The sequence below is a fragment of the Brassica napus genome, chromosome A9, assembly GCF_020379485.1.
Source record: "Brassica napus cultivar Da-Ae chromosome A9, Da-Ae, whole genome shotgun sequence".
Taxonomy (NCBI): Eukaryota; Viridiplantae; Streptophyta; class Magnoliopsida; order Brassicales; family Brassicaceae; genus Brassica; species Brassica napus.
Window position 1 is genome coordinate 26,772,829 of NC_063442.1, and position 20,273 is coordinate 26,793,101.

The 20,273-nt window shown below is 35.0% G+C and overlaps 1 protein-coding gene across 1 annotated transcript; it reads left to right on the top strand.

Moving 5' to 3' along the window:
* The first annotated feature begins 15,427 nt into the window (after positions 1 to 15,427).
* Positions 15,428 to 19,813, top strand: LOC106451348 (CTP synthase-like). Its single transcript, XM_013893268.3, has 22 exons — positions 15,428 to 15,676; positions 15,928 to 16,081; positions 16,157 to 16,236; positions 16,342 to 16,428; positions 16,509 to 16,559; positions 16,641 to 16,758; positions 16,837 to 16,893; positions 16,990 to 17,054; positions 17,154 to 17,237; positions 17,341 to 17,391; positions 17,475 to 17,537; positions 17,617 to 17,663; positions 17,754 to 17,823; positions 17,904 to 17,966; positions 18,050 to 18,139; positions 18,218 to 18,256; positions 18,332 to 18,559; positions 18,652 to 18,737; positions 18,816 to 18,864; positions 18,937 to 19,017; positions 19,096 to 19,189; positions 19,277 to 19,813. The coding sequence occupies exons 2-22, from the start codon at positions 15,964 to 15,966 to the stop codon at positions 19,456 to 19,458; spliced, it is 1,803 nt and encodes a 600-aa protein (XP_013748722.1). The 5' UTR covers positions 15,428 to 15,676; positions 15,928 to 15,963; the 3' UTR covers positions 19,459 to 19,813.
* Positions 19,814 to 20,273: the final 460 nt, after the last annotated feature.

A 20,273-nucleotide genomic window follows, 5' to 3' on the forward strand; every position in this document is an offset into this window, starting at 1 on the left:
CATTATATGCAAATTTGGGTTTATAGTTTGAAAATATTATATAAAAATTCAGTATATAAAAATTGCACATAGATTCAGTATATAAAAATTTGCAAAAGGCTACAACATGATTAGCACACTTAACCACTAAGAAATTGCACAACAGATTGAATTAATCTTCACAACTAATACATTAGGTGTAAGTAGTTCTAAAGGCATGTATAAGTAAACACTACAATCTGTTAAAAAAGGGCTACACAACATTTCCAACAGGTTCCCTAATATTATAGTTTTTTCTTTCAAATAAATATCCAACACTCATATGCCTTCGCATAGAATTATTAAATTAAAAAACATACTCATAAAGTAACTATATAAATTATAATATTCTCCCTATCCCTTAAATCTCATATAAATTTCAATTAAAACAATATATGTACAACATACTTTCAGAAAAAAAAAATAAACACATATCTTTCTAGGCCATGCATACGGAAAAAATTTACACTATAAATTACATAATTCTTAATACCAAATTTTATATTATTTCCCTGACACAATTTAACAAAAATATACTACCAACTAACTCATTTCACCTTAACCAAACCCATGGCACACTCTTTTGAAAATGAAAATGCTAATAATACTAATCATAAATAAATTCATAACAAAAAAGATAGAAAAAATTCAACACATATGAATTCAAAACTCATTCCTATATCAATCTACTGAAGTTGTGTAACATCCAATGTTCCGTTCATCACCACTAAGTTAAGCCGAAGATACAAATGTTTGAAAAGCAAACAACAACATCCCTACACCAAATTACACAACGCATTAATCATTTACGCACCCGACAATACCCCGTACACAAACTACTTAACACAATAACAATGTACCCGGCCCCGCGCTTGCGCGGGGGGCTATGCCACTAGTCTATCAAATAAGCTAGTTCGATAAATTAATTTAACCCGTTTGATCTGCATTTGTTCTGCATGATCTGATTGATCTGCGTTTGTTCTGCTTGATCTGCATTTACTGTTTGATCTGCGTTTATTCGATCTGCATACCATTCGAAGCCTAAATATCTTAGTTATTTGTTGGCCTTAAATATGTTTAATTTTTCCATCCATCGGTTCACATGAATCATAATTTTAATTTTTTACATATATATATATAAAAGAAAGAAGAGTAATTGGCGTAGATGCACCCAGAAATCCATGTAGTTTGTCATATAACCTTGTTTCTTTTTAATATTTTTAGTGACTATAATACCATTATCTCTATCTCTCTCTCTTCTCCCTTTTATGTGTTATAATCTCTTTATCTCTCGTACAAATTCTTCAAATCATCTTCTAATTCAACACAAATCTTTATTGTTTTATTCTGATTCTTTTGACACCCATAATGCTAATCTTATTATCTCACCTCAATTCCAATGTTTCTAATTTCGAATCACAATCAACTTTTAGATAATATATACATTAGTAGTTATTTTATTACTTACCTGCTATTATTTAGATTTTAATGGATTCTTAATCGATACATGAAGTGTTAGTTGTTACAAATAGATTTAGAACTATTTAATAGATAACTAATTAATTGTTAATAGTTTTATTAACTGATATATGATTTGTTAGTCGATACATTTGTTTGATACATAGATTGTTAGATGATATTGAAATTATTAGCGGATATGTTAGTTGGTATGTAGATTGTTACCTGCTATGTAAATATTTAGATGATAGATCTAAAATTACTTGTTTTCGACAAAGCATAAGGACATTTTCGTCCGCACAGTGTCAAAAAGTTACTTTTTTCGGGTTATCCATAATTATGGGCATTCAGCAAATTTGGACCTGAGAATATTCCGCACATTGTCTCATAAAAGAATCATAATTATACGCATGTTGCATTGCTTTACCTCCGATTCTACAAATCTTTTCGTTTTGCAGAGTACATATCAATTTTTGTCCATGTTTATTTTTCTCATAAACTGAAATGTTAAAATGTCAGTAATCCCATGAGTTAGAACTTAGAATAAATATGCTCAAATGTTTTGCCAAATAAATTTAAACAAAAAAAAACAGACATTTGATTATTTATGTACCATATCGTTATTTTCGTTTCTCTGAATATTATATAAATTATATTATATTTTCGCTATAGTTTAAAAAAAAAATGTTTCCGCTATAGTTAAATTACACGTGATCTCTTAAATTTAAAGAAAAACAGATCTATATATTCTTAAAACAAGATAACAAGGATGTAGTAATCTATCAAATTGATTGTTTTATAAGAGCAAAACAACGTGTATCTAGATTCTGGTTTGATACTGTGCATGTGTGAGTTACAAATGAAGCTTAATTTTAAAAGGTAAATTAAAGAAAAACAACATTGCTGGGCTCAATGATGATGTATTGGTTTTGGATTTGGTATTTTATTGATTTATTGTACAATCAATGTACCGTAGAGTAAAGACATAGTAACTAAGTCATTATACGATTATAATCATCATGGCCATGAATTATTAGGCAATACGAAGATTCACCTTCAGAAAACCTGCTTTTTTGGGATAAATTGTTAATTTGCTTACAAGCGGTAAAGATCTAGTGACCAATAATTTTGTAATTTGATTGCTTAATTGTTAGTCTGGTGTTAATATAAGAAATACATATATATATATATATATATATAGTTTTTTTTAGATGTGATATCAGTTACTTAATAACATCAACATTATTTGTATTTTCTAAGAAAAACGATCTAAATAAATAAAGGGGGTTCCTGGTATGGGCCAAACGGATAACATAAAAATGTGAACGAAGTCGTTGTAAATTTCCACGTTTAGACGGACATGGATCAAACCGGTGGGTCCGGTACGACCAATGCTTCTAACGCATGTGACAAAAGAATCAGTAAATAAAATATCCAATCTCGACGTAACAGATAACTGTGTTTTACAATTAACGGAAATCAACAGCTACATAAAGCCAAAGCACGTCGAAACCGGTTAAGTCAACTTACATTTATTTATTTTTATTAATGGTGGAAGAAGTTCCGCCCATAATTTCTTACGGACCCAATACTTAAAAATCCATTTTTGCATACAAAAATCGTTTTAACCTGGAATACAAAAAAAAAACTAATTTTTTTTTCTATGAAAAGAAAAAGATAATAGCTAGTTTTCACTGGTAGACGCAACCTTCTATATATATTACACAAACCAGAGATGTTCTCTATATATCCATTATATGTATTAAGTTTATCAATGCCAAAACTAATTTTCTTGCACTATCATTATGCTATCAACATTAATAAAAATGTAGTCGGGTGACGAAGGCGGCTCAGAAAATCCCTAAAAAACTCATGTCTTAAACTTCAAACTTAGACTATCTATCTGTGTGGCCAGTTGGCATGAGTATCTAACTCACATTACAAGCAACCGGATTTGTTTCGCCCTGGTGGATAAGTTTTCGGAGATTAGACGGTTTGGTCTCGACTCGCCGAATATGACAAATCAACAAAAAAACACTAAAAAATTTCTTTCGGTTGAAATCTCTATAACAAAAAAACTGATAAGTGTAACCAAAAATTAAAATTTATCAAAGTTAAAAACTTTACATAATTTAAAACACACTGAAAAACAACATTTAAAATAATTATACTTTGCTAAAACGAATTTTAAACCCCGAAATTCGAACACTTACATTTATATTCTATAAACTAAAATTCAAAACCATCAAACTCAAACAAAATTTGAACCAATAAACTGACTGGACGTCATCACTCCAAAATTAAGATTTATTACTTGTAAAGAATAATAATTAGTTATTTACATAACTGGTTATTGTATCTATCAGCTTAGTTGTAAGATGCACATTTATCTAAGTCGTACAATTAAGATAAATGGACAATTAGACTAAAAAAGGATAGATGGACAACCACAACAAAATATATCGAAACAGAAAGATAAAATTAGCGTGAGAAAAAAATAGTGAGTAGTTAATACCGTTGTACTGGTCCATTTAATTGGTCGGATATGACTCAAAGTGGCAAAGACAGGCCAATAACTTATGTCCTCAAAACCTTGGATTTTACATTCGATAGCCAAAACAGAGGACATGAAATATCACCTATCTTGTATTCAAATCTAAACATGATAAAATCGTGAAAGGTACTTCATCTAATGCATTATTTATCATAAAAGTTATCTTATGTTTAGAATGCTTAATTTTATTTCTTCCAAAAACTCTAATAATCAATCAAACCTTACATTAAAACATTTATAATTTACCAAAATTTTATTAAAACATTGTAAAATATAAAATATACTATATATATCTCGACAAATCAGATATATTTATCCTAAAAAACTTTGCAAGATTTTTGTTGATAGAAACGTAAATTTCATTACTTAATAATGAACAAATAATTACAAGTGATGAACTTAGAAAATTTGAAATCCAAAATGATTCAAGAAGTTAAATTGATGGTACAAACCTCAAAAAAGTTGGTAGAAATATGAGAGGACCAATTTTGGAAACTAAATTACTGCTAACACAAAGATGTGAAACTCTACATTGAACCCTAGCCTCAGCGTTCATTTTTTTTTTGTTCTGTTCCAGTTTGTTTTTTTTTCTGATTTTTAGTGTTTTTTTTTGCTTTACCGATATAGAAACCGATCAGTTATTTATAGTGTGTTAAAGCCTGGACATGGCCGGCTGGTAGAACTAGTATGTCGTTGACTTGTTAAATATACTAAGCTCGGTTAGGTTTAAAATCTGGATTTGAAAAAAAATCGTTAAAACCATATAAAAACCTGTAAAATCAGTGACCCTGGTTATCATGAAAATCTAGTTCTACAAAATTAACACATAATTAAATATTTTAAATTGTTATTAGGATTGTATAGTTTGATCACCATCTAATTGTTTTTCTTAAAGTTTATTTCTATTTTTAAAGTTGGTATAATCCCCTTTAGCTCTCATATACAAGATTTTCATTTTTCTATAATCATAAAACTTGAGATTTCTGTTGTAAAAAAACAGTACGGTAACTTGAATGTTTAATATTTGTCTGTTTGCAGTTTCAGTTTTACATAGTATTTCATTAGTTCAGAAGTTGTGTTAACTAATGTATATATAGCCATGTGTATCTTTATTATATATTATTTTAGTTAATGATATGGAACAAATAGTGAACCATATAATTATTATTTTCAGCATTCAGTATGTAAGCATATGATTATATTTTCATAGTTTCTGAAAAATAGAAAATCAGGTCTAACTGGTTAAACCGGGTTGACCAGAAAACCAATAGTAACACTGATGCCTGGTCCGGTTTTTAAAACATGGTTATTTATGAAATTTGGTTACGTTTCGGTTCAGTTGCTTTGGGTTTTGTTTCAGTTTGGAAAAAATATTAGGAACCAACTAATATCCAATAAAATTTGGTGTAATTCGGTTCTGTTTCTGTTTCTGTTTCAGTTTCAGTTTTACAGATTAGTTCAGAAAATTTCGCAAATGTCTGATTTTCAGTTAAAAATATGGGTAATTTGAATAAATTTAAATATTCCAGAAATATTTGAAATTTTTGATTCGTTATGGTAATTCAGATAATTTTAAGTATTTTGGATAAAAAGTATTTTGTAATTCATGTTAGGATAGTTCAGTTTATAACTAGTATTTTAATTTCTATTAATATTAAAAATAAATATAATAAGTATTTTTAAGTATACAAAATATATTTTGGATATTCGGTCTCGATTCGATTCTGGTTTAATTTTTTAGTTTGGTTCCAATTTAGTTTTTCGGTTTTCAATTTATATGCACGGGCCTTACTGAACCTTTGGGGAATGATGTAGACGAGCCCTGAATTCCAAAAGTTTTTTTGCTATGAATGTTAAATTATATACCATTTTAAATTTTAGACATAGATTATAAATACAACAAGTAGGAGACAAAGAAAAACAACTAAACAATACCAAAATACAAAAGAAAAACACAGTGAAATGCAGAAATACGACAACTAATACAAATCCTGAATAACAAAACAATGCACATTGTCTAGGATCGCCATGAACCAACAGCAGGAGTCTCATTGTTGTGGTTGCTAAGTTACCGCGAGTTAACAGAGAATTGGCCAGCCCTTATAACCACTCCGCTTCGTATCGAACACGCCTTTGATAACCTGCTAAATTAGCACACACAACTACCATATCCTACGACGTCTCAAACAGATGCATTCGGAGTGAACGTCCCAGCCCGGTCGAAACCGGAGGTCCGGATAAAGGTGAAGTTGTATGCCTCTACCCCACCGATTTAGCCAAAACCTTTGCCGCACAGTTAGCTAATCTGCTACCACATGAAACATTCACTCATCTGTCGAGTACCACCGCAAAAAAAAAAAACAGAGCTGCTGCTCACACTAAACGCAGATTGACTGAAATCCAAAAGTTGGAACATGCAAAGCAACAAAAGAAAAAAATGCCTAACAGAAGACAAACATCCATAGAGCCCTTGGGTGGATGGATGCGTCCGCTGTGGCGGAAGAGTGACCAAGCCCTGATCCAACGTCTTTGACTCCTGAGTGGCCAACAACTGTGACCCTTGAACCCATGCATGGTTCTGGACAATATCTAGGAAAACCCCTTGGCTGCAAATAAACATTTTGTACTTATGTAATTTGTTTGGTGATGACCCAATGCATGAAGTTATAAACATTTACTATGATGTTTATTTATTTTAAAATAATTATTTTATAAACTATACATGTATCTTTTGCTATTGATATTTTATTTTTGTATAATAATATAAAATGTTATTTGATAATTTTTTTTATTGTATTTATTTGATTAATTTGTTATTGAACCTTTCATATCTTCCCATCCAAGAATAAAAATGTTGCATAAGCATACATTTCTTCTAACACCTATAAAAATAATAAAAACAACATATTAATCGTGGATCCTAAAATCCACACTATATATTTGGTAGTTTTTGAATGTAAAAGTAGGACGCTAAGGCGAGGTTTCGACTTGGGGGTTTGAGGAGAAAATATAATAACTTTGGTTTGTTTGGAATTTTTGATGTTCTTAGATTGAAACTTGTAAGAGTTTGTCTGGAAACATTCTATTTTTTTTTGGATATTTTCGGAGGTTTTGGAGCTTATTGCTATTGGGACATAAATTGAATTTGGTATGGTTAAACAAAAAGCAAATTATGCAGGTTTGGAATTAAGGTGGGTGTTTGCTTTGGACTCAATGGTATACTAATTGTCATCATAATGAGGGATTAAGACAGTGTGAGCGAGATTTGTGTAGGGGTGGTGTAATTTTATTAGCCGTTTTGGTATGGTGGTCGTGGGGTTTTGGAATTGTTCGATTATCGGGTGGCATCAAACCTGAGTCCTTACGCTCGAATGAGCAATTTAAATATTGTTATATATATATGAAAATACTAAATTGGAATTACAGAGAACTTGGAAGTCATTGCACCATAAGTTATCTTCGGGAAATGCGATATAAACATAAACAAGATTTTTTATTTTGATCGGAGACGAAATATGATTTTGAATTCGTTCAAAGATTTCAATCTCACTTTGGATACGATAGTCTGGTTATTGTGGATCCAAATGGGATAAGTGGTGGTTTAGCTCTTTTTATAACAATAAATACCAAATTAAGATTCTATATTCTAACAATGGAATGATTGATATTGAAGCAGTGGCCAAGGGGAAACAAGTTTTCCTTAGTTTTGTCTAAGGAGACCCGGTTTAAAAATTAAGAGAACATGTATGGGAAAGATTGAATCGGTATGGACTAGCACGATCTGAGCCTTGGTTTATTATTAGAGATCTAAATGAGATTACTGGGAATCAAGAAAAAGATGGGGGTCTCTACGAAGTACAACTTCTTTTATTCCTTTCAACAATATGATAACGAATAGTGAATTACTGGAATTTCCGGCTCATGGTAATAAAATGTCATGGCAAGGACAGAAAGGTAAAGGGAAAGGAGCAGTAACGGTCAGATGTCGACTAGATAGAGCTTTGGCTAATGAGGAATGGCATACACTTTTCCCATGTTCTTATACAAAATACTTGAGGCTGGTGGGATCGGATCATCGATCTGTGGTGGCTTTTTGGAAGATAAATTATCAAGGAGAAAAAGGGGACAATTCAGGTTTGATAAACGGTGGATAGGCCAAGAGGGACTCATGGAATCAATTGTATTGGGTTGGACAGAAAATCAGAAAAGCCAATCAGAAGATTTTATTACAAAAATTAATAATTGTCGTCATGAAATATCTTCATGGCGGAAAGACAATCAACCATATGGAAAGGACAAAATTCAGAATCTCCAACAAGCGCTGGAAGAAGTACAAACATATAACAATAGACCACAAGAGGATATTATTGAGATTTCCAGGAAATTACAAGAGGCCTATAAGGATGAGGAAGAATATTGGCATCAGAAGAGTCAAAATATGTGGTATTCATCTGGGGACCTTAATACTAAGTTTTACCATGCTTTAACAAAGAACGTCAGATCCAAAATAAAATAGTGGGCCTCCTATGATGAAGCAGGTAATTGGGTTAAAGAAGGGAACGGCGTTGAGAAGGTGGCGGTAGATTATTTTGATGGTTTGTTTAGCTTGACTAACCCAACGGAGTTTGATAGTTTCTTGGAGGAGATAGGACCATCAATTTCTCTCCAGATGAATCAAATGCTACTGCGATTAACAACAGAGAAAGAGGTTCGACAAATTTTATTCATGATGCATCCGGAGAAAGCGCCATGCCCGGATGAAATGACAGCTCTCTTCTTTCAGCACTCCTGGAATGTCATTAAAAAGGATGTGGTTGAGTTGGTGAATAATTTCTTGGTCACAGGAGATATGGACCCACGGTTAAACATCACTAATATTTGTATGATTCTAAAAATAGAAAGACCTACAAGGATGATGGAACTAAGACCGATAAGTCTATGTAATATTGGTTATAAGATTATTTCAAAAGTTTTGTGTCAAAGGCTGAAAAGTTGTATCCCCCCTCTAATTTCGGAAACACAATCAGCTTTTATGGCAGGAAGGTTAATATCAGATAATATTCTTATTGTGCAGAAAATGTTTCATGGTTTTCGAACCAGCAAGTGTTGTCAAAATAAGTTTATGGCAATTAAAACGGATATGAGTAAGGCATATGATCGGATAGAGTGGAATGCTCTCCTTTACAAAATGGGTTTTGATCCTCATTGGGTTAAATTAATGTGATGGTGTATATCTTCAGTTCAATATAGAGTACTTCTCAATGGACAGCCACGAGGCCTTATAACCCCCTCAACAGGGATTACGTCAAGTGGATCCCTTATCTCCTTATTTATTTATTATGTGTACTGAGGATTTAATTACAAATATAAAAAAAGGCAGAGCGGGTGAAACAATTAACCGGTACGAAGATATCAAGAGCGTGTCCAGCAATTTCTCATTTGTTATTTGCGGATGATAGTCTGTTTTTTTTGTAAGGCAAACAAAGAAAAGTGTCAAACTATTCTCATGATACTAAAGGATTATAAGGCTGTTTCAGGGCAACAAATTAATTTTCAGAAATTTTCAATTCAATTTAGACATAAGACTGATGAATCCAGCCGTCAGGAATTAAGAGATATTTTGGGGATTCAGAACCTAGGCAGAATGGGTTCTTAATTACGCTTGCCAGAAAGTCTAGGAAGATCTAAGGTACAAGTATTTGGTTTTTTACAGGATCGTCTGAACAATAGGGTGAATGGTTGGACTTTTAGATTTTTTACCAAGGAGGGAACATAGGTGATTATTAAATCGGTGATCACGGCTCTGCCAAACCATGTGATGTTTGTGTATCGGTTACCGAAAGCTACAGTAAAGAAACTAACGAGTGCAATAACTCAGTTTTGTTGGAGTCCATGAGGAAGTACAAGAGGCATGCATTGGATATCACGAGATAAATTATGTGTACATAAGGATAATGGTGGGCTAGGCTTCAAGGATTTGACTGATTTTAATACGGTGATGCTTGGAAAGCAATTGTGGCGGCTGATCGAGAAGCCAAATGCTCTTTTCTCTCGAGTTTTCAAAGGACGGTACTACATGAATGCTTCACCCGTGGAACCGATTCGCTCATATTTCCCATCATATGATTGGAGGACTATTATCTCTGCTAGATCTCTGGTTTGTAAATGACTAATCAAAAGGGTTGGAACAAGGTCATATATTTCAGTATGGAATGATCCTTGGATCCCATCCACTCGCCCGAGACCTGCTAACAAAAACTTCTATAATAGTTACCTGAACCTCACAGTGGATTCTCTCATTAATCAGAAATCCCGAACATGGAATTTACAGGCAATTAGGACTTTGTGAAACCCCCGGATGAAAAAATGGTTGAAAGTATTCCTTTGAGTAGAAATCAGATGGAAGATAGGAATGGTTGGCATTTCACTATAATGGAAAATGTGGGAACCGAAATTCGCACTGTCGATTTCCGTTTAAATAAGGAAACTAAGAAAACCCTAGTTTCCCAGAGGACCCGGATATCTGTTAATTACCACACGTCAAGCAATCAGAACACGAGAATAACAACGATAAAGATAAGAAATCGAAAAGAGAACAAAGTAGATCTTATTCCGAATCTGCGTATGAGCGTTACAACAAGGTATAAGCCTGGGCTCGAGAGCTGTCGGCGAGATTCCTAGTTCTAGCAACCCTAAGACGGCTAAACCTAATTGAGTCGCAGCTCGAAATAACAAAAACGGAAAGTTGCCTAAATCGCTCTAAATGCTAAGTTTGCTCTGAAAAGTTCTCTCCCTCTGCTCCTCGCCTAGGACTCCTTATATACTAGCTCCAAGGTCGGTTTACGCTTTTACTCTTCTGCCCTTAAGCCGTCATAGCAAAAAATGGAGATATTCCGTTTTTCCTGATCTTCATAATTATCTCCAAAACTTCCGTATTTATCCGCGGAAACTTGACATTTACCCTTCCTCGTGGGCCAAGCGTGAACCATGCTGTGGTTCACGGGCTTTTGGTTAGGAAAAATCGTAGGCTGGGCCTCGAGTCGCGTTTTAGGTCCCTTTGGGCCGTCTTCCGACTCGACACGTTTACTACGAGTTTTCCGCGGTTTCTAATCCGCGAAGTTTGATCGATGAATTAGAATAGCGGGAAACATGGACTGAGCTTGCTACGGTCTTCGGGAGATAGCATTCGAAGGTTTGACGAGAATGCTAGGACTAGTGTCGTATCGATGTTCGGAAAGGTTCAATCGCTACACCGCGACCGAACTTTGGCTCGTGCCCGGTCGCTACATAGCGACCGAGCGAGAGGAGCGCTCGGTCGCTACGTAGCGACCGAGCTTTGGCTTGAGCTCGGTCGCTACGTAGCGACCGAGCGGGACGATCGCTCGGTCGCTACGTAGCGACCGAGCTTTGGCTCGAGCTCGGTTGCTACGTAGCGACCGAGCGGGACGATCGCTCGGTCGCTATGTAGCGACCGAGCGGGACGGACGTTCGGTTGCTGCGTAACGACCTGTTTCGAGCTTTCGTCGGATATCTCGATTCTTTCTTCCGCGGAGCTTGTTCGTAAGGAAGAATCTATTTCGAAAAGTACTCTTCGGAGAAACTCTTATTTTCTTCTTCGGACGTTTTGAATGTTAAATTTGTCGTAACCGTTTTTGACCCCAACAGAAAATACACGGTACAATCAGGATATCAAGTAGAAAGGATCTATCCTGACAAGGAAAAACTGCCATAATTTTATGGATCCAATGTGGACATACTTAAGGCATTCTGCTGGAAAGTGAAGTGTCTTCTGAAGTTAAAGCATTTCTTATGGCAGCCGCTGACAGGTTGTGCACAGTGTGGAGACTCAGAGGAATCAATAAATCATGTATTCTTCGAATCTCCCGGCACGTCAAGTGTGGGCACTATCTAAGATTCTATCGAACCCAAACCTTTTTCCTATTGGCTCTCTTTTTGCTAATATGGACCATCTGTTTTGGAGAGTTAACCTAAAAATGGAGGACCATCAGTTTGCGTGGATATTATGGTACATCTGGAAGGACCGGAATAATAAAGTTTCCAGTAATCTTGATATTGATCTGAGGAAAACGCTTAACTTACCAGAATTGGAATCAACACTTTGAGCTGAGGCACATGTTATCAATAATCCCAGGTTGGTACAAGAAGTACAGATCAGACCTAATTCAGGGACTACAGGAAGTTGGTGTTTCACATACGGTTCTTGGAAATATAAGGAGTTATTTTCATGGCAAGGCTTGTCCAGCACGCTACCGGGGTTTGAGGGTTTGTTAGGGGCAAGGAATGTAAGGGCATGTCTCTCACCTGTTCATGCGGAGATGGAAGCATTAATTTGGGCAATGGAATGCACGAAAAATTTAAGACAGTTTCGGGTTACTTTTGCAACGAATTGTTCTCAATTGGTGAAGATGGTTCAAAAACAGAGGAATGGCTAGCATTTGAAAGCTACCTGGAAGACACTAAGTTTTTGAGAAGAAGCTTCACCAACTCAGATATCGTTCATGTACTTAAGACGGAAACCATATAGGCGGATTGCTTGGCACGCAGTGCTCGAAAACAACCGTCTTTCGTCGTACACATGGATGCAGAGTTGCCGCTTTGGTTTACATAGTCTACATGAGTCTGTGAATGTTTGCTGTCAAAAAAAGGGATGTGGACAACAATATCTTTAGAACACAACGATATAATCAGATTCCAGTTAACGAAAAATGGCTTTTATTGATTAAATGTGGTTGAATAAAATAACAGAAATGAGATCGAAATACAATTAAGATCGACTACGAAATAGACCACTTAGAGCTTAAGGTCGAGGTTGATGAATGTGGTTAGGTCTCTCTAGGGTTTCACGTGTGTCTCTCTATCTCGATATCTTCTCTTCTTATAGGTGTGTCCCCTACTGATATCTTTCAACGACCTCTAGATCCTCGGGATCGCATCCTCGTTCATGTTGACCTCATCTTCTTCTTTCTAACAAGTTTACTTTGACCGGGCCTTTTTGGAGTCAAACTGGTGGGCTTCTCCTTTTATCCGAGTTTGATCGAAGTCGAGTACTAATCGTTTGGACCTATTTTATCTTTAGCTATTTTTGGGTCTAACAATAATGCTATTAAGAAATTTCTAGTCGGTAACTAGGCTTTTTATATAGGACTAGCAAATTGTCCAGAACTTATATAGAGTTTGGGTGTTAATAAATGTTTGTGAATGTATTTGATATTTTTTAATAATAAAATTATTTTGATGAAATATTAAAAATTATATATAGCAAAAAAAAAACAGACAAGCTTTTGAACATTCACTAAAAAAATAAAAAATCATAACTGATTATAGATAAGTGATGGTAAAAATAATATAAATAAATTAGTCATATTCACTTTGATGTTACTTAATTTAACCAATCTAAACTAGTTTAGATAGATTTAGATCGACTCAGATTGAATTGGGATGATTTGAACCGTTTTAAACTATTTAAATGAGATTTTAAGAAAATGGTTTTACATATAACCCATGTTTGACAATACGCTAGGCTTGGGTCAGGCTGTTGGTATAGGTCTAATGATTCACTGTAAATCAGAAATTTTACGAGGATTAGTCGGGAATAATTTTTTTTATTAATATATATATTGGTTTTGTTAAAATTTCCAATATATTAACTTGGTTCACTGGTTTTTTTTTTTTTTTTTTTTTGGCCACAACTTGGTTCACTGGTTAAAAGAACAAAAAGACTTGGTGTACCTGAGTTACTTACCCGTTTTTATATTTTTATTACTTAAATATGAAAAAGGCAACTTTACCCTTTTTTCTTTCTCTCAAAATACAACTTCTTCTGTAACCCTAAACGCTCTGTACCATGATTTATATATGATATATTTTCTTTCATATTTTTGCTATTTATAACACTAATCTTTCAAGTTATCATCGACATAAGAGATTTAGACAAGCTTTTTTTTTTAATTGAAGCAAGGCGATTTTCAAATAATAGACGGTGATTTTTTCAACTACACAGTCAACTCGGGAAAAATTCAAATCAACGCCTAACCACACCAATAACTACTTCTCGTCATGGTGACCTCTTGATTAAAGATTGTCATGCAACAAACTCGCATACCCGGGAATGTTTTAAGAACATAGCATATAATAATACCGTTTAAGCGGACGTCTAGATAGATTTTTCATCATTGATCTTAAGTATTAACCATAGCTGAAATGATTTTCTTAAATCCATTTCGTGCAATTTAACTCAGTTTAAATCGTTTTAAATTGGTCTAAATCGATATAAATAAATCTACAATAATCTAAAGATGTTAAATTAAGTAATATTATTAGTGCAAAACCACAATTTTGTCTAGTTTATTTTCTGTATACGAAAATTTTATAATTGATCAAAATAATTTATAATTAAATCCAGAAACTAAACTATCTAAAAAAAGATAGAATATTTAAAGAATAAATCAATATTTTGTTAACGCTCAAACTTTTCTTAAATCCCAAATAATCCACTTAGGGCATTGACTGGTTTCCCCACTACTACCCACAAATGCAGCTTTTGGGGTTGGTTGCGGTTGTTGGCGTTTTGCAACAATCACTCAAATCACTCTAAACTGTTTCAAACCGCTCTAAACCACTTAAATTCCAAAGATGGTTTCATCTAACGTTTGCGGTTGCGGCAGGGTAAATTTGTTTTTTTCTTTTTTTAAAAACAATATAAATACAAAAATAAGAATAAAAATTTTAAATTGAAATAATAGCAATGCTAAAATATATCTATTATATTTTAATTTATAGTATAATTTTTTAAAATAAACTATTTTCTATAATTTTTTTTTAATTTTAAAATATAATTTTTATATTTATTATAATATTATGTTGTTTAATATTTTATAATTATATAATATATGAATATTATTAATTTATTATTTAACCGTTGTTGTATTCAGTGGTTTACCAGTAATAAGTATCCCGCAAACGCACCAATTTCTAACCGCAGTATCAGTCGTAAAAATATCTTAAAACCACTTAAAACTGCAATCATCCGCATCCGCAAACTTTTACAACCGCAACAGATACGGTTATATTAGTCAGGCTCTTAGTCAGCTATTTAATTATTGCCTAACAATTTCTTAAACGCTGCTATTAACCATACAGTCCACCTCCAAAAAATTTCCAAATATATTGGCCCACTTACGTCGGTAAACAAAACAAATACTGGAGCACTTATTGGAACTGTGTTATAGAGATGAAATAAACTAGGGTTACATATTGTCGTATCCGCAAATATATAGTGATAATCCGTTTATAGAAAATCAAATACGTATGTCCAAGAAAATACGTATTTGATAATATTTATTAAAAGAAAAATGTGGGTGAGAGGGTTTACGTTTTTTACATAGGGGTTTTGAGAGAGAGAGAGAGAGAGAGAGAGAGAGGCGGTCGCAGCTATATAAAACGGATTCGGTTGTCAATGGCAATGGCATCAACCTAAACAAACCCTTCTTCACTCCACTCTGTCTTCATCATTCTCACGCTTTTCTCGCCTCCCTTTATCCTTATCCGATAAACCCAGTAACCAAAATCCAAAAACACCTCTTTTCCATTTTATTTCCAGAGATCGAAGCCGCCGGCTAAACGCAGGTCTCTGGTTCACACACTCTCTCTCTGGTTTAATACAGAGGGAATGCAAGCGCTTCTTGTCCAAAAGCCATCGTTTTTGAATACTGATTTGAACCTATAAAACTTTTTATTAAATCTTAAATCATCACTTAAGCATTTAAAAACAAAAAAAAGCTTCGAGCTTTCCCCTGTTTCTCGATTGTTGACTATGAAACAGAACACTTGTTGGTTTTTCTTCTTGACTGATTTGGTGGTTGGTGATTTCTTTGCAGGATTAGTTGATTAGATTGAAAAGCAGAAGGAAGAAGATGAAGTACGTGCTAGTAACAGGAGGTGTTGTGAGTAGATTAGGTAAAGGAGTAACCGCAAGTAGTATCGGTGTTCTCCTTAAAGCTTGTGGTCTCCGTGTTACTTCTATCAAAATCGGTAACTTTTTCTCCTCTCTGTTACTCTTTTTCTCTTTGTTGATGTTTTTGCTTACGTGGAGCACTTAATCTCCAGATCCTTATCTAAACACTGATGCTGGAACCATGTCTCCTTTTGAGCACGGTGAAGTCTTTGTTTTGGACGATGGTGGTGAGGTATATTTATAAATAATGACTACTTATTCCAATAAAAAAAATCTTTAAAAAGACAACTTTTGAATGTTTTTGTTTGATGTGATTTGGAATAAATAAAAAAAAAAGGTGGATCTTGATCTTGGAAACTACGAGAGGTTTTTAGATATCAAATTAACCAGAGACAATAACATCACTACCGGGAAAATTTACCAGGTTAAGATCTTAGATCTCAACTAACTTGTTGGTTGCGTTAGTTTTACTAAATCATCTTAAATTGTCTTTTGTCACAACAGCATGTGATTGCTAAAGAAAGGAAAGGAGATTACTTGGGAAAGACTGTTCAGGTAATCATTAACCTTTTTCTCTTTCTGTTGTTGATTTCTTTCTTTTAACATTTAAAAGTATTGTGGTTGTGATGATATTAGGTAGTTCCTCATATCACTGATGCAATTCAAGAGTGGATAGAGAGAGTTGCTGCTATCCCCGTTGATGGAGAGGAGGGTCCTGCTGATATTTGCGTTATCGAATTAGGAGGAACTATAGGTTATACAATAAAATACATTATTACTCTTGGCTTTTGCTTCTTCTTCTGTGTAAACAGAGATTCTTTTTTGTTTGCAGGTGATATTGAATCCGCACCTTTTATCGAGGCACTTGGCCAATTCTCTTACCGTGTAGGTAAGTATCCATCTGAATCCGTGAAAGCAAAAGAAAATATGTTTTGGATATTGATGAAATTAACTAGAGAATCTTTTGGTTGGTGGTTGAGTCCAGGCACAGGGAATTTCTGTCTGGTCCACGTCAGCCTCGTGCCTGTGCTTAATGTTGTTGGTGAACAGGTAGATACATTTTCCTGAAATGAAGCAGTCATGATGTGACGTCATTTGATTCTATATGTCTACATAATCTTCATTTTCTTTTTGTTGTGTCCTTTTCAGAAAACTAAACCGACACAACATAGTGTCCGGGGGCTACGAGGCTTGGGCTTGATACCTGATATCTTAGCTTGTCGGAGCACAAAGGTTTGCTTTTTGCTTTTGCTTGCGTTGCGTCTCCATCTTGACTCATAATCTTGTTTCAATTCGAGTCTGATTTAAAAGCCTCAAAACTTTTTTCTTCATTCAGGCACTTGAGGAGAATGTGAAAGAAAAGCTAGCTCAGTTTTGCCATGTCCCGGTAAGATGCCTTACCTTGTTGTTATGTTATCTACTTTTTAAGTCTCGGTTATTTATATTACAAGCTTGTGTTTCTTGTTTCAGCTTGAGTCTATCTTCACTCTCTATGATGTTCCCAACATTTGGCACATTCCTCTGTTGCTTAAGGTACCTTCTTCTCAACTAAATGTATTTGTAAGTCATAGCATCTTCAAAAAATGCTCAATGTGCATACTCTCTTGAACAGGATCAGAAGGCTCACTTGGCAATCTCGAAAGTGCTCAATCTTGCTGGGTATGTATTTTAGTTTTTTTTTTTGTTATTTGGTTGGCTTGATTTAGAACTCAAAAGGATTGGAAGTGATCTCTGTTGTTACGGAAACAGTATTGTTAAAGAACCATCTCTAGAGGAATGGACATCAAGAGCCGAGTTATGTGACAACTTACATGTACCGGTGGGTCTCAGCTTTCACTAACTCCTTATAAACCGTAACCTCAATGTCGGTTTTTCTTAACGCGCTAAACTAATTTCCAGGTGAGAATCGCTGTTGTGGGGAAGTATACAGGCCTCTCTGATGCCTATCTCTCCATCTTGAAGGTACCAACTTACACAATCACGTGATGGGGGGCAGTAGATTTCTTTTGCCTCAGTAAACTCACATTTGGATAACTTTGTATTAGGCTCTTTTACATGCTTCTGTCGCTTGCCGCAAAAAGCTCGTAGTTGATTGGGTTCCAGCTTGTGATCTCGAAAAAGAAACTGAGAAAGAGGTCAGTGAATGAGTATGCCTTTGTTTGTGTTCACAATTTTGTAAACAAGAGTCATGTGTGTCTTTTTCCTCTGTGCAGAATCCAAATGCGTATAAAGCTGCTTGGAAGTTGCTGAAGGTTTGACATTTTACAACTTCAATCTTCAAGAAGCCTTTGTGTGTGTGTGTTTGCTCATGTCTATTATCTTCTTAGGGCGTAGATGGAGTTCTTGTACCTGGAGGTTTTGGTGACAGGGGAGTGGAAGGAAAGATTCTTGCTGCAAAATACGCTCGTGAAAACAAAATCCCTTTCCTCGGTATCTGCCTAGGGATGCAGGTCGCTGTCATCGAGTTTGCACGATCAGTTCTCTCCTTGCTCGACGCAAACAGCACAGAGTTCAAACCTGACACTAAACATCCGTGCATCGTATTCATGCCTGAGGTTCTTAAGAGTCTCCCTCTCTCTCTCTTTACTTGTACAGCATCTGTCCTGCTTAGATCTAACTTGATTTTCTGTGCTTGGTGGGGGTTTAGGGCTCAAGAACTCATATGGGAGGCACTATGCGCTTAGGATCAAGAAAATCCATCTTCACGGTCAAAGACAGCAAATCTGCTAAACTGTAAGAACCATTGATCTAAAAGTTTTACTCTGTAACCGCTACAGGTTTACTTACCATGATGATTCTGTCTACTTGCAGCTACGGGAACAAAAGCTTTGTCGATGAGAGGCATCGCCATAGATACGAGGTATGCATTTATATACATGTTCTTTAATATAAAAACTGGAGTTGTTGATCTAGAGATATGCAATTGTTGCAGGTGAATCCTGATATGGTTGAGCGGCTAGAGAAGGCAGGTCTCTCTTTTGCTGCCAAAGATGAAACTGGCAAACGCATGGAGGTCTGTTTTTTTTTTAATCCTTCAAAAATCTATTTGTCTCCATTTGCTGCAAACTCAAATCCTTTGACTAATTGGCAGATTGTTGAACTTCCAAACCATCCTTTCTTCATTGGTGCTCAGTTCCACCCAGAGTACAAATCCAGACCCGGCAAAGCTTCTCCTCTCTTCTTAGGTCCGGACCCATTCCAAACATTTACATCTATCTGTCTCTTGAATCAACACAACAAACTCTTACATTCTTTTTTTTTTTTTTGTGCAGGACTCATTGCAGCATCGTGTGGTGAGCTAGACACAGTCATGAATCCAGCTTCTGTTCACCAACATCTGATTAGTAACTGTCCGAAAAGCGTTTTCGTCAATGGAACCTCCAAGAAAGCTCCCAATGGCATGGCTGATGTAAGATACAATAACGGATACTGCAACGGCCTCCACTCTAGATAGCTGCAGACTCTCCCTTTTTTCTATCTGCATTAGAATTGCTTCATTTTGGATTTTGGTTTGCTTTTCCCTTTTATAAACTTAATTACGGTCTTTCTTCTGTACATATGATCCAAGCTTTTATCAGGTTTTTAAGACTCTTTTAAAAACAGAATCTATGTTCTGGAAAGACTCTAGGAACTTCTGAAAATCGCGGTTGATAACCCCCTGCTTTCTTTTTTTCCTCTCAAAGGGGTGTCATATGATCATACGTACCGTTGGAATATTTTGTAATCTCGATTTGGTTTTGAGTGTGTGAAAGAAGCATCTGATATATAAATCTTAAAACAAAGACTTAAAGTTTTTGTTTTCTTTCTTATTTAAACTAAACTTTGAGAATTGTTGAGAACGAGAGGAGCTAACTGTAATTGGAGTAATGGAGTCTGGTTCAGATACGCAACTCCAAGGTTTGCTTTTCTCACATGGTTATCTATACATAATAGATTAGACACAGGTGATAGGATGTTGAAATGGGGAGGAACCGTTAACTCTGCTTGTTCGTTGTGCGATGATCCCCTAGAAACCAGAAACCACTTGTTCACTAAATTCTCAACAGTCGTATGGGAAAACCTTGCAAAAGGAGTGATGGGAGATGAGTTTACGAGTTCTTGGAGAAGGATAGTGGAAGCAATCTCTGGAAATCAGACCACCACAAAACAGTTCACCCTGAGATATGTGTTTCAAACTGTGATTCATGGGTTATGGATGGAGAGGAATGGTAGAAGGCATGGAGAGAAGCCTTTAACCACAACAACAATCATCAGAATCATGGAGAGAAA